General features: G+C 42.4%; 2 protein-coding genes across 3 annotated transcripts in view; one reads left to right on the top strand and one right to left on the bottom strand.

The window, feature by feature from the left end:
* The window catches only part of LOC138964636 (uncharacterized), a 546,641-nt gene that overhangs the window by 28,644 nt on the left and 505,320 nt on the right, over positions 1-12,677 (top strand). The window lies entirely within an intron of this gene.
* LOC138961898 (ciliary microtubule inner protein 1-like) lies at positions 9,139-9,511 on the bottom strand (the record flags this gene model as incomplete). The annotated part of the gene is given in 1 exon segment (XM_070333608.1): positions 9,139-9,511. A coding segment is annotated over 1 exon segment (78 nt), but the record flags the coding sequence as incomplete, so codon positions are not given.

The following is a 12,677-nucleotide window of genomic DNA, read 5'->3' as shown; positions in this document are numbered from 1 at the left end:
TGTGTGTGTGTGTGTGTGTGTGTGTGTGTGTGTGTGTGTGTGTGTGTGTGTGTGTTTGACTCAAAAAGATCTAAGAGTTGAGTTGAGCTGAGCTCTTGTAAACTCTTTGTCAGCTTCTCTCTCTCTCTCTCTCTCTCTCTCTCTCTCTCTCTCTCTCTCTCTCTCTCTCTCTCTCTCTCTCTCTCTCTCTCTCTCACACACACACACACACACACACACACCCCCCCCCCCCCTCACTGGCTCTTGACAAAGAGCAACAAAAGTCTACCGGCTCTACAAAACGCAACACGGCTTTATTACCGTCGCACTTGATCTCGTTAGCTTTGCCGATACCTCACCTTGATTTTTCGAGAACTTCTGAACAGATCGATCCAGTGTCGATTTGTCACGGTTGGTTTGCTCCAAGCAGTCAAACGAGTTGGCCTATTTGCTTAGAAAAGGCCCACTTCAGTGCAGTGACAGGGATAGAAGTCGTGATCGATTTGTTCTGTTGGCAATGCTTAAAGGCACAGTAGGCCTAAGCCTCCCGTAAACCATCACAGATACTGTCAGGCTTTTACACACAGTACAAACACCCTTCCATTTGAACACTCACCAAACGGGAACATCCTAGGTGCCCTACGTAAAGAGCGAGACATTTTCAAAGAATTAATTTTTCGGATTGTCTCCATCACAATCGGACCCATCCTGAACTCAGGTCAAAAATGAGTTACTTCCCTTCAACTGGCGATAGCCGTGGAGCGATGATTATCAGAATGAATCGGACCGTGGTGCGTTTTGGCGCTAGACCTAACTTTTAAAATCTAAATAATAAATTGACAGCTTGTTACACAAACATTCTTAAACCATAAAAGAATTATTTTTTCATCAAGACAAGATCAGTACAATTCGAAGTTTTGAAAGTTTGAAAAAAGAAAAGCCCGGAAGCAGGGTCACGCAAGGTCGTGGTTTTCGTAGCAGACGGCGCCTTTATAGGCAGTCAAAAGCCATCGCTAGAGTTCTTATGAACCACATTCGTTTGTTTTGTGAAAAGTCAGAGGTACATAATAACGTGCTATTGCAGATAAGCTCACAGCGAGCCGCATTCAAATTACAAACTGACGACTGCATTGTGAAAAAGGGAAACTGGATCACACGGGTTCACGATGGCTCAGGGGTAAGATAAACCACGCAAAAATAAATTCTTTGAAAATTGCTCGCTCTTTACGTAGGGCACCTAGGATGTTCCCGTTTGGTGAGCGTTCAAATGGAAGGGTGTTATTGTACTGTGTTTAAAAGCCTGACAGTATCTGTGATGGTTTACGGGAGGCTTACTGTGCCTTTAACCCGCGTGGCTGCTTTGTTTTTTCGTGTTTGTTTGTGTTTGTCACCTTTGTCCTCTGAGAACTGACAGACAGACAGACAGACAGACACACACACACACACACACACACACACACAAACACACACATACACACACACACACACACACACACACACACACACACACACACTGACACACACACACACTTCAAAAAGGAAACGGAACAACTTAATAATAATAATCGCTTTCCGAAGCAAACGAATTACAATCAAACAAGTCTTAAGAGATAGACAGACTGAAACCTATATACCCCGTATCTATTTATATATATATATACGACTTGTGTCTGTATGTCTGTGTGTGTGTGTGTCCGCGATGCACGGCCAAAGTTCTCGGTGGATCTTTTTCAAATTTGGAGACCGTATTCAGCTACACCCCGGACACAACCTCATCGATGAGATATTTCAACACGTGCTCTCAGCGCGCAGCGCTGAACCGATTTTGGATTTTCTCTGGATCCATTCCCAGTAACTCTTACTTATCTTCTCCAGTGTTTTCAGCCGCGTTTATCTCCCTTCCTCCGTGCGGTGCGCCGGCAAAGCCGGCATACACCCGGCATAGCCGGCTCTATTTGAAGCGGGTATTCATCTAGTATACGATATGCGAGGTATAACAACATACCTAAATCGAACAACAATTCACTTTGACTCTGCTTTCTTGCGAAAATGAAGCAGCCTTTCTCTTCAGTAAACATCTTGTTTGCTGGGCTTTTTACGGCGGTGTAAGTTGAGTAATCCCTTCTGGTTTGTTTGCTCACTTGGAACACCAAAAGCTAATCAGCCTGTTTACTTACACATGCGTGCAGTCAACCGCTAAGGACTTACAAACGAACAGTATCAGCGACACGGTCTGGATAATTATCTTAATTGCGCCACATTTTGTGCAGTAATCTGAACAGTTTCTTCACAGTGAATATAGTACAACAGAGCCTAGAACTGTTTTGAATAACAATAAACAGAATGGCGACCGTCTTGTCTTGTGTTTATAGGTAGTCAACAATATATCAGATTTCGTTTCGTCTGCGTGGACCTCAATACATAGGCTACGAAGAGCGTACAACCCGAATCTAATGTACCTTGATTATTAAGTCAATCAGTCGTAGAACTTTGCAACCTCTCTTCGACATTGTTGAAGACATTATTAAAGGTACCTCGATTCCTTCCAATGTGAATGATTGGTGAAGACATCATTAAAGGTACATGTACCTCTTTTCCCGTGTAAATGATTGGTGAGGACCTGCGCTGCTGTTTTGGTTGCGATGAACTTAAGACCATTGTCACTCAAATGATCAATTGTGTGGACCTACAACAACTTCGTTGCTAATACTACAGTGCAGATACAGTGGAACCCCCCCTTCCAAGACCTTCAAAAATCCAAGAAAATCAGGTCTTAAAAAGGAGGGAGTCTTAAAACGGGGGTTAATTTCAGTACATATATTATGAACAGAAAGTCTGAGAAAACAAGGCGAAGCCTTCAAGGCTCCCGTCAGAAATCGACAAACAGTAACACAAACTCAATCACTCCGTCACACATACACATACAGTAAGCATAGACACGGTGCAAGAGTGGGAGACGCTAGATCTAGATATGTCTGTCTGTAGCCTACTTACGGGGACACGACTGCCACTGAGATCGACACTGCCCTTTCGACAGCGCTTCCTCGCGCAGACACTGAAAACACGCTACATGCAGATCAACCTGTATGAAATCTCCTTTGGTATCTTCTTTATCTATTTTTTCTGGAGCCGCTACGAAACCGAACAATGTGAAATCGTCTTCCGAGAATCGGCGAACTGCAGCTGGGTGAGAACTGTACCACAATCCTTCACTGACGCGATCTGACCTAACCTTGACCCCTGACCTGGTCTACATACCACACACAACACAAACCAGTCACCTGTTTTTACCCCCCCCCCCCCCAAACCCACCACCACCCGTTTTCTTTGGATACACACTTTATCTACATACGTGCCGACGAAATGTTGATCATTGCTTCAATACTTTGAAGCTGTTGCTTGGATAATAACCCGGTAAAATTAGTATTTCGGTGTTCAGTCAAATGTTAAAGTTTCTATCACACACGCACACACGCACGCACAGACAGACAAAAGTTAGCATCGCATAGGCTACACTTACGTGAGCCAAAAAGGAGGGAGTCTTAAAACGGGGGTTAATTTCAGTACATATATTATGAACAGAAAGTCTGAGAAAACAAGGTCTTAAAAAGGAGGGAGTCTTAAAAGGGAGGTTCCAATGTTCTCTGAAGTTTTTATTCTGGGACGTCCCCCCGGACAAGATTTTTTATTTTTTTAATTTTTTTAAGGAGATCAATATTTATATATTACTTAAGATGATCAGTTACCTGAAACAGTTATAAAAGCGTTTTGATCATTTTTGGGGGATCATACCTCCTACAAATCACTCGGTTTAATTGCACTAAAAATTAAAAATAAAGGCCAAATGCTCTCCTTTTTGTGCTCAGCTTTCTCCAGTAACAACTGTGTTTACCTGAGTTAGAAAATAAAAGAATCTCACAAAGAAATTTGTTAAAATCTGCCAGTAACAAGTACACATGGAACCAACATGCCACAGACGTTACAAAACAGTGCCACGTCAGTGACGCACTTTGTGCACAACAAAATGGGGACAAACAAACACAAATCACATGGTTGGACTCCTCCATTGAAAAGCTAAGAAAACTCCATAAAAGAAATAAATCAACCGGTCGGTTCATCGCCGCAAAAAGTTTTTATACCCAAAACGTCACTAACGTGGCACCATTTTGGGGTGGAAAATGTTTCGAATATATCTCAAAAAGTATTATCAAAAGATATTTGAAAAACAGATCAAACGATAGTTTAAGGCTTCTCTAGCAACTTTGACTAATTTTTGAAACCAAAACAATGAAAACTAGCACACGCGATGACATTCTTAAATGTTGTCATAAATTGACTTCACTGACACGGCGCGTTCCCGCCAAATGGCATCAAAAACAAAATGGCGGCATGCAAGGGGAGTGAATAAGAGGCAAACGATGAACGGTATGAGTAACTGTAAACATCTCTCATGGCATATGTACAGTGAAAAATCCGTCAATTCCATTTTGAATTTCAGGCTTAGGTGAGCATTTTTTTTGGAATTGCCCTATAACAAGATTTGAAAAAAACAAATGTGACAAGATAATATTTATGCGGTCCTGTTAGAACCTTCTTCAATTTACTGTGATGGACCTTGCATTATTGATAAAAGTTTTAAACACGAAAGTTGAATCGATCTCGAATAGTCAAATAGGCTGACGGGACGTAAAGAACCTACCACTGAATTACAGTGTAGAAAATAAGGTAGCCTATACCACCACAAATCTCTCCAAGCTCACGTTTTACATGGCTAAAAAACATATAATTTTACACTTGGGAATTAAACCAAAAATCAGCAGCCTTAATGCTCACTTTGCAAAGTGGGAATTCTGTGCTAAGTTAATATTGTAGATATTTGGACCTAGCTATTAAATTACTTCAGCAAGAAAATGCTTACTTCACACAGGCAGCAGCCAGGGTGTAGAGTGTCGGTAATAGTCCAAGTGGAAGGATGCTATCATCCAACGTAAAAGCCTAAACAAATCCATTGTGATTTATAAGGCGTAAAAAAAACCACCTGTGTAGTTACGGTTATCTCACCTAACCTATTTTTCCTGCTGACCCTAAACTTTTTTTAAGCGCACAAAAAGAAAAAGAAACAAACCAACAAACAATCAAACAAAATGTTGTTTTTTACTCGGAAAAAAAAATCACCCAACCCTCGCACCAACACACTACGCAGAAAGAACGAACTGGCCACAGACTTACTATACTTGAGCGCATACCAAAAAACAAACATTTACAGTTACCTATACCTGCCCAGCCCACCCTATTTTTTTCCGACAAGTTACCTCAACAATAACTTCACTTTTTTTCTTTTTGTTTCCTTCTTCTTCTTTTTGTGTGTGCTTAAAGGAAGGAAGGAATCTTGAAGGATGGAGGAGGGTGGTACGATCCCTCCCACGAAGGGGTCGTGCAAGTTTACCATGCGTAATTAGCATTTCCATTCATTATTGACACAGGCTCAGGTCGAACTCAAATCATGGCGTGCATTTTAAATTGCGCTGCAACAACAGAACACACATCAAACTTTTACTGCGGCCGTCAATCTGAACCTGATCCAAAGAGATTGTAAATGGAGGAGACTGTCTCCAGTCAGTTCACTAGCGTAGCCCCAGGCTTCTTCTTGACCGACTCGGTGGCTCTAGGAAGTTTCTTTCCGTGAAAACCAAGATGCATTATGCACACCACCACAGACTTCTTTGTGCGATAAGAGCATCTACCCATTTAGACACATGCCGAAAATTAAAGGCACACTTCCTTCCTGTGAAAACAGCGAGTTGAATCAATTTCTGAAAAATCTCCTAATTCAGGGCAATTTCAAGACAAAAAGCCACTAATTCAAGACAATGTCTAGGCACAAAAAGCCACTAATTCAAGGCACAAAAAGCCACTAATTCAAGGCACAAAAAGCCACTAATTCAAGACAATTTCAAGGCACAAAAAGCCACTAATTCAAGGCACAAAAAGCCACTAACTCAAGGCAATTTCAAGGCACAAAAAGCTACTAATTCAAGGCAATTTCAAGACAAAAAGCCACTTATTCAAGGCAATATCAAGGCACACACAAAAAAGTCCGATCACAAAGGGTACGCAGGTCCATTTTGTGTGTATGTGTGTCTTAGTTGTTAATTTTGCAATTGATACCTTTATCAACCTGCGATATTGATTTAGAAAACATAGTTCCCACACAACACATGAAGCAGCCAGACTGTTGATTTGTTGGTGATCGTCCAGGCGGAAGGATATTCTCATGCCGTGTAAAAGCCTGGGCAGGTCTGCCGTAGTTTAAATGATCTTTTACACAAGAAGGAAGGTATCAGTGAGGAACACTTTAAATTGAAAAAGAAATGCCTACAGTAGCTACAGTTTTCAAAGCCTTCCCCCGCCAGGTAACTGTCTTAACCTGTTCACTGTCAGGCAATATGTGTAAACAAAGCATTACCTGGGTTTACCTAAATTGGCGCTTCTCAACTTGACGTGAGGTTCTAAACCGAAAAACAAAAGTATAGATTCCTGTGAATTGCTGAAACATTATTCCATGGCTCATTGATATAAGCCTTAGCCAATGCAAGTACACTAAATGTACAATGAGTATCACATGATTGCCCATCAATAAAACAGAATTATTATATGCCACAAAATGCAAAATGAGCAAAGTGCAGTCTATCTCGCAGGCCTGAAAATGGCGAGTATTTTACTTTAGAAATCTGTAAATGGCGAGTAGAAATGTTTATCTACTCGCCAAAGGCGAGCAAAGTTGCTGAAACAAATGGTTGGTTTGGCGAGTAAAATGTGCTCTCTGGCTAGTAAATTATGAGAAGTACCAGCCAAAGGCGAGTGCCCCATTTTGTGGACTTTCAGCGCTGTCTCGTAATGACAGTAGTTTGTCCATATTATCGCCGCAACACACATCGAACGTGCGTTAGTGCACGCGCGTATCATGTGTGTGTGTGCGTGTGTGTGTGGGATTGATCATGTGTGTGTGTGTGTGTGTGTGTGGTTGTGTGTGTATGTGTGCGTGTGTGTGGGGGTGGGTGGGTGTGTGTGTGTGCGAGAGAGAGAGAGATATATATATATATCGAGAGAGAGAGAGAGAGAGAGAGAGAGAGAGAGAGATCAGAGAGAGAGACAAGACAGACGGGTAGACAGACACACAGGCAGACAGGCTGCATCTATAGGCAGAAAGATATAGAGACGGAGATAATTATATGGGATTGCGCATATGCACGTGTGTGTGTGTGTGTGTGTGTGTGTGTGTGTGTGTGTGTGTGTGTTTGGTGTAAGACAGACAGACAGACAGACAGACAGATCGGTTAAACAGCTCTACCTAGCTACTCAACAATAAGAAAACCTCTTAAACTGCAATTCAATTTGAACAACTCATAACAGATTTCTTTGCCTTTCAAACGCGTAACTGAAAGGTCCATTGTGCACACTTTTTGTCAGTGAAAGGCGATAGGTGTTCATTCACACCGCATACATTTCAGAGGGCGTCTGGTCCGTTCAATAACTTCATTCAGTCACAAGCGTCTATCAAATACAAATATCGTTTTAACGAATGAACTGTCACGTTCGCACTCTCCTATTCCCAATTCTCCCTCGCTGAAAGCTTTTCTCGAAAAGGTTAGCTGGCACAAAGGTTCCATTGAGACTATAATAGACGTCTGTTTTTTACAGACCAAGTAAACTTGTATGAACGTTCCATTGCGAATTGTTATAAAATAGTACAGAGGTCTGTGTTTCTACTGTTAAACTAAGTTTAATGCTGGTAACTTCAAGCATGTTCTTAGGTTTTGGTAACGCCTCCCCAATTCCCTAGCTCTTTTTCTTCAAGTCTTACAATCTCAAAGTGTTTGAGTTTTACTGGGGTTTTATGTTAAAAAAAAGTACAGGAGACAAAATCGACAAACGGCATTACCTATATTTTACGCGCATTCCCGATGATAATCAGGCACTTGCCCGTTTCTTTTCGGATAACGTGCGAGGCTTTCACACACACACACACACATCTCTGTCTGCGTGTAATGTATGATATTACAAGGAGATGTATGCGTAAAATAAAAGTTAGCCATCTCAACGGCCCTATAACAATATGTCATGCGAAACCTGATAACGTGCGAGGCTTTCACACACACACACACACATCTCTGTCTGCGTGTAATGTATGATATTACAAGGAGATGTATGCGTAAAATAAAAGTTAGCCATCTCAACAGCCCTATAACAATATGTCATGCGAAACCTGATCGTCCTGTCTCGGTGTGTAACGGGACAATGAATCATTTCTACAATAACATAATTATTGAAAAAGATTGCATTCCAAGCTTTTTCAAATATAATTCAAAATTGTAACATTGTTTTGCGAACTCGATGCAGTCTGGGAAAAGTGACTCCATACAGAAAGAGAGAGACGGAGACACACACACACACACACACACACACACACACACACACACACACACACACACATACACACACAACCAGAGAGAGAGAAAGACAGACAGACAATCAGACAGGATGGAACTGAGACAGACAGACAGACAGCGGACAGACAGAGAAACTCTGAGTGAGCGAAAAAAAAAGTAAAAGGAATTCAGAGGGACCGAAGTTGTATTACCGTTTACACCCTTACATATTATAGCAGTCAAGTTTGACAATCAAGTTATACTGGCAGCAGGTAAACAAGAAATTACGAAATAAATTGAACAAACAAAAAACAACGTTGATCAACGGTTCGCGCACTGGCTGAGTTTATCTTTCCCAGACAAACGATGTTTAAAATGTTATTTTATACATAGTGACAAAACTCCATTTTGTCGAGCGGGTGGTGGGGGTTTTGGGTACCATTTAATGAGAGAGAGAGAGAGGGACAAGGAGACAGAGAGAGAGAGAGAGAGAGTGTGTGTGCGTGTGTGTGTGTGTGTGTGTATCAGTGAGAGAGAGAGAGAGAGAGAGAGAGAGAGAGAGAGAGAGAGAGAGAGAGAGAGAGAATACGAATACGAATACGAAAGTTTATTCAGTTTTAGGCCAGAGAGAGAGAGAGAGAGAGAGAGAGAGAGAGAGAGAGTTACCTCCTAACATGGCCGCTCTCACACTTCCATGGAAAAAATGAGCAGACGATCATTTCGGTACTCACCAAATCTGGTCAATCGCGACGTAATTACAGCCAGCCACGGCTTTTCCTTGTTGCGGGGGCGCTCCTTTACCAGCCATGATTTCTTAAACTTAAACCTTGGTGAAAAAAACAAATATCCTTCTCCGGTCAAACTTCAGCACAATACTGAGCGCCTGAACTTGATCCCCAAAAGTCTAACCCTACTTTCGACGGCGCATGAATTTGGCGTACCGGCGCGTGCTGCTATGGTGACACGCGACGCCTCTCGGGGTCAACGACGGCAAAGCTCGCTGGAGTGAAGCGGGGAGAAATGCGTTCGACTGGCAAATGAACATTTAGAGCAAACAAAGCACTGCTTGTCGCTGTGACGTTTGGAACACTGGCTTGTATGTAATTCTGAGTGGCTAGTTTTGAGACAGGGTACGAGGGTGTTACATGCTGTTCATGAACTTGGGCCGAACTGACTTGTTGGTACGGTACTTGACTCACCGGGTGATAAGTGTTTATTACCTAGCTAAAGTCACGATCGTTGTTACACACAAACTCACACACACACACACACACACACCGAACCACCACACACACACATTCTCACACGCGCGCGCGCTCGCACGTGCGGTCACTTCCACACGGGCACACACACACATGATACACACACCACACACTGGCACACACACACGCACGCACTCACACACACACACACACACTCACGACACACACACGCACGCACGCTTGCACGCACGCTCGCACGCAAGCACACATACACACACACACACTGACACACACACATACACACACACTAAAAAAGACAGAGACAGACAGCGAAAGAGTTTAAAAACAGAGATTGGAACTGAAGTTAACATCTACATCCCAAAATAAGTCCGCAAAAGCACACCAATAGCTACAATCCTTCCACTGTTCAATTTTAACAGGTAACAGTGGGCATTATTGCGACAAAATAACCGTAAAAGACCCTTTAAATACTTGAGACCTGAGGGAATTAACCTCCTACGTGAAGACTCCAGGAGCATAGCACCACAAACTACCCCAACCGAATTTTAAAGTCGGCATAAAAAGCAAACAAATTTAAAAGCTGACTTGCACCCGTTTTGCTGACAAACCTGCAGCCTATCGTTCGTTTGTTTTGTTTTTTTCCCTGAGTTCTTTGGTCTGAACTAAACGCGTGTTGCTTGTTTGTATTTCTGTTGATTTTTTCTTCTGTGTTTTTTCCCCCTTATTTTTTTCTTTATTTTTGAATTGTTTGAAGTTTCAGTATATTAATATAAACAAGTCAATGAATGAATCCCTTTCACTTAACGAATAATATAGATGGGAAAACTGCCACTTTTGTTTGTCTTTCTATTTCAAAATGTTGACTCTGGTCGTCCACCCTTCTGTGCACGCACACACACACACACACACACACACACACACACACACACACACACACACACACTCACACACACACACATTCACTCACACACACACACACACACACACACACTAACACACACACAGACCGTGACACACACACATTCACACACACACACACACACACACACACACTGACACACACACACACACACACACACACACACACACACAATCATGTCAGGGGCAAATCCAACACATCTGTATGTACTTACCTGTCATCGTGCTACAGTGGAACCCCCCTTTTAAGACCTCAAAAAATCTGTGAAACTCCGGTTTTAAAAAGTCCTAAATTTGGGGCAAATTTACAGAGGATATGAACAGAAAATCTGAGAAAACGGGGACTAAAAAGGGAGGGAGTCTTAAATTTGGAGTCTTAATAGGAGATTTCCATTGCATTTACTCCACCCTAAACCCCCACGCACCCCACCCCATTTCTACTCACAAAAACGCTTAATGTTAAATCCAACCTCCACCCCCACGCCCACCTGCCCCTAACAAGCCGAGACTGACATGGGATACGCAGTATGGCGCGCCGCAGAAGGACTGTTTGTTCTTGGCTTATCACCAGCAATAACCCCCCGGACGAGCGACCGACCTTATAGGTCGATCAGCGGAAAGCGAAATCGATAACTGATCCATCGGCAAACTTATTGGCAGCAGGTCGCGTTCCGTTCAGTAACAAATACCCCCACTGCAGTGAGAAACGGGCGGGTGTTGAAACCACGCAGAGAATGGCAGTGGAAGGAAAAGGGTGGGCCTGTCGGGTGGATTAGAATAAACCCAAAACCGTCAGTCTACAGCTGCGCTAATCTTTCAAGTCCACAGATCTGCATGCAAAAGCCTTGTTCATATTTGTAGAGCGATTTGCGAGATGGATCGTTGTTGAACTGTTAAAGCAATGTACTTGTACTGTCCGATGAGCACGGTTTAATGCATTAAAGAGGCGACATGCATTTTCTATATTCGATTGTTTCAATACTGTTAAAGACATACTCCTTCCCGGGTAAACAGTTCGACTTACAGTCACAGAACTGGCCAGGCTTTTGCATGGGATAACATAATGCAATGCCGGTGTTCATATGTGTGTGTGCGCGTGTGTTTGTGACAATGCATACTAGTCCAAAAAGAAAAATATGTCTGTTTCCGGTAAACCGACCGACCCTATTTTTAAGCGCCGACCCTAAAGATTTTTTTTCGCTTTTCGCACACACACACACACACACACACACACACACACACACACACAAAAAAACACACAAAAAACCGGGAGGTAATCGGTCGATCGGACTTCACAATCGAAGAGACTTACCTCCCGTTTCCGTCGTCACGCGAAAAAAACATGGCGGCCAATGACGCCGGGAAAAAAAAAGACGTAAAAAGACGTTAACAAAACGTAAGAAAAAGGTTTATATAAAAAAATCAAAAAATTTAAAAAAAACGACCGACCGACCCTATTTTTTTCGGCGATGTTACTGGAAACAGACATATTTTTTCTTTTGGGCCCTAGTGCAATGTATTATTCATTGAAATTGATATATAGAGCTTAAACAATGACCACAAGTTGATTACTGGAAAATAAACCACGAGTGGGTATTTGCAGCCGCTTGGTAATTCACGAGTGTGCGGAGCACACGAGTGAATTACCAAGCGGCTGCAAATACCCACGAGTGGTTTATTTTCCAGTAATCAACGAGTTGTCATTGTTTAAGCTATTTATACAACGACCAACACGGGTCGAACATGCAGTCATGCAGACGACATTTTGTAGGCAATTTCATTTCAGCCTAATCACTCAGAGTGTCAAATGCGCGTCATTCAAATAGTCCCTATTCTTTTACTTTATTCTTAGTCTCCGACTCGTCGGCATTATACTTGTCTCGTCTAAATATCGGACCCCATTGCTACGATTAAAACACAATAGCGTTTATATAGCTATTCTGACATTACATTCTGTGTTAAAATCATGTTTTTGTCAGCAGCAAGGACCAGAATGGTCCATGTCGTTGATTGCAGACGACGGTTCCCTTTCCGCATGAAGCCACGGAAATAACCGAACATTGAAAAACCCACGGACATGTATTACGGAGAAAACTCGAGATAATCGGATGTTTAGCATTACGTCAAT

Source organism: Littorina saxatilis, linkage group LG1 (genome assembly GCF_037325665.1).
Source record: "Littorina saxatilis isolate snail1 linkage group LG1, US_GU_Lsax_2.0, whole genome shotgun sequence".
Taxonomy (NCBI): Eukaryota; Metazoa; Mollusca; class Gastropoda; order Littorinimorpha; family Littorinidae; genus Littorina; species Littorina saxatilis.
This window is presented reverse-complemented; position numbering and strand designations above follow the sequence as displayed.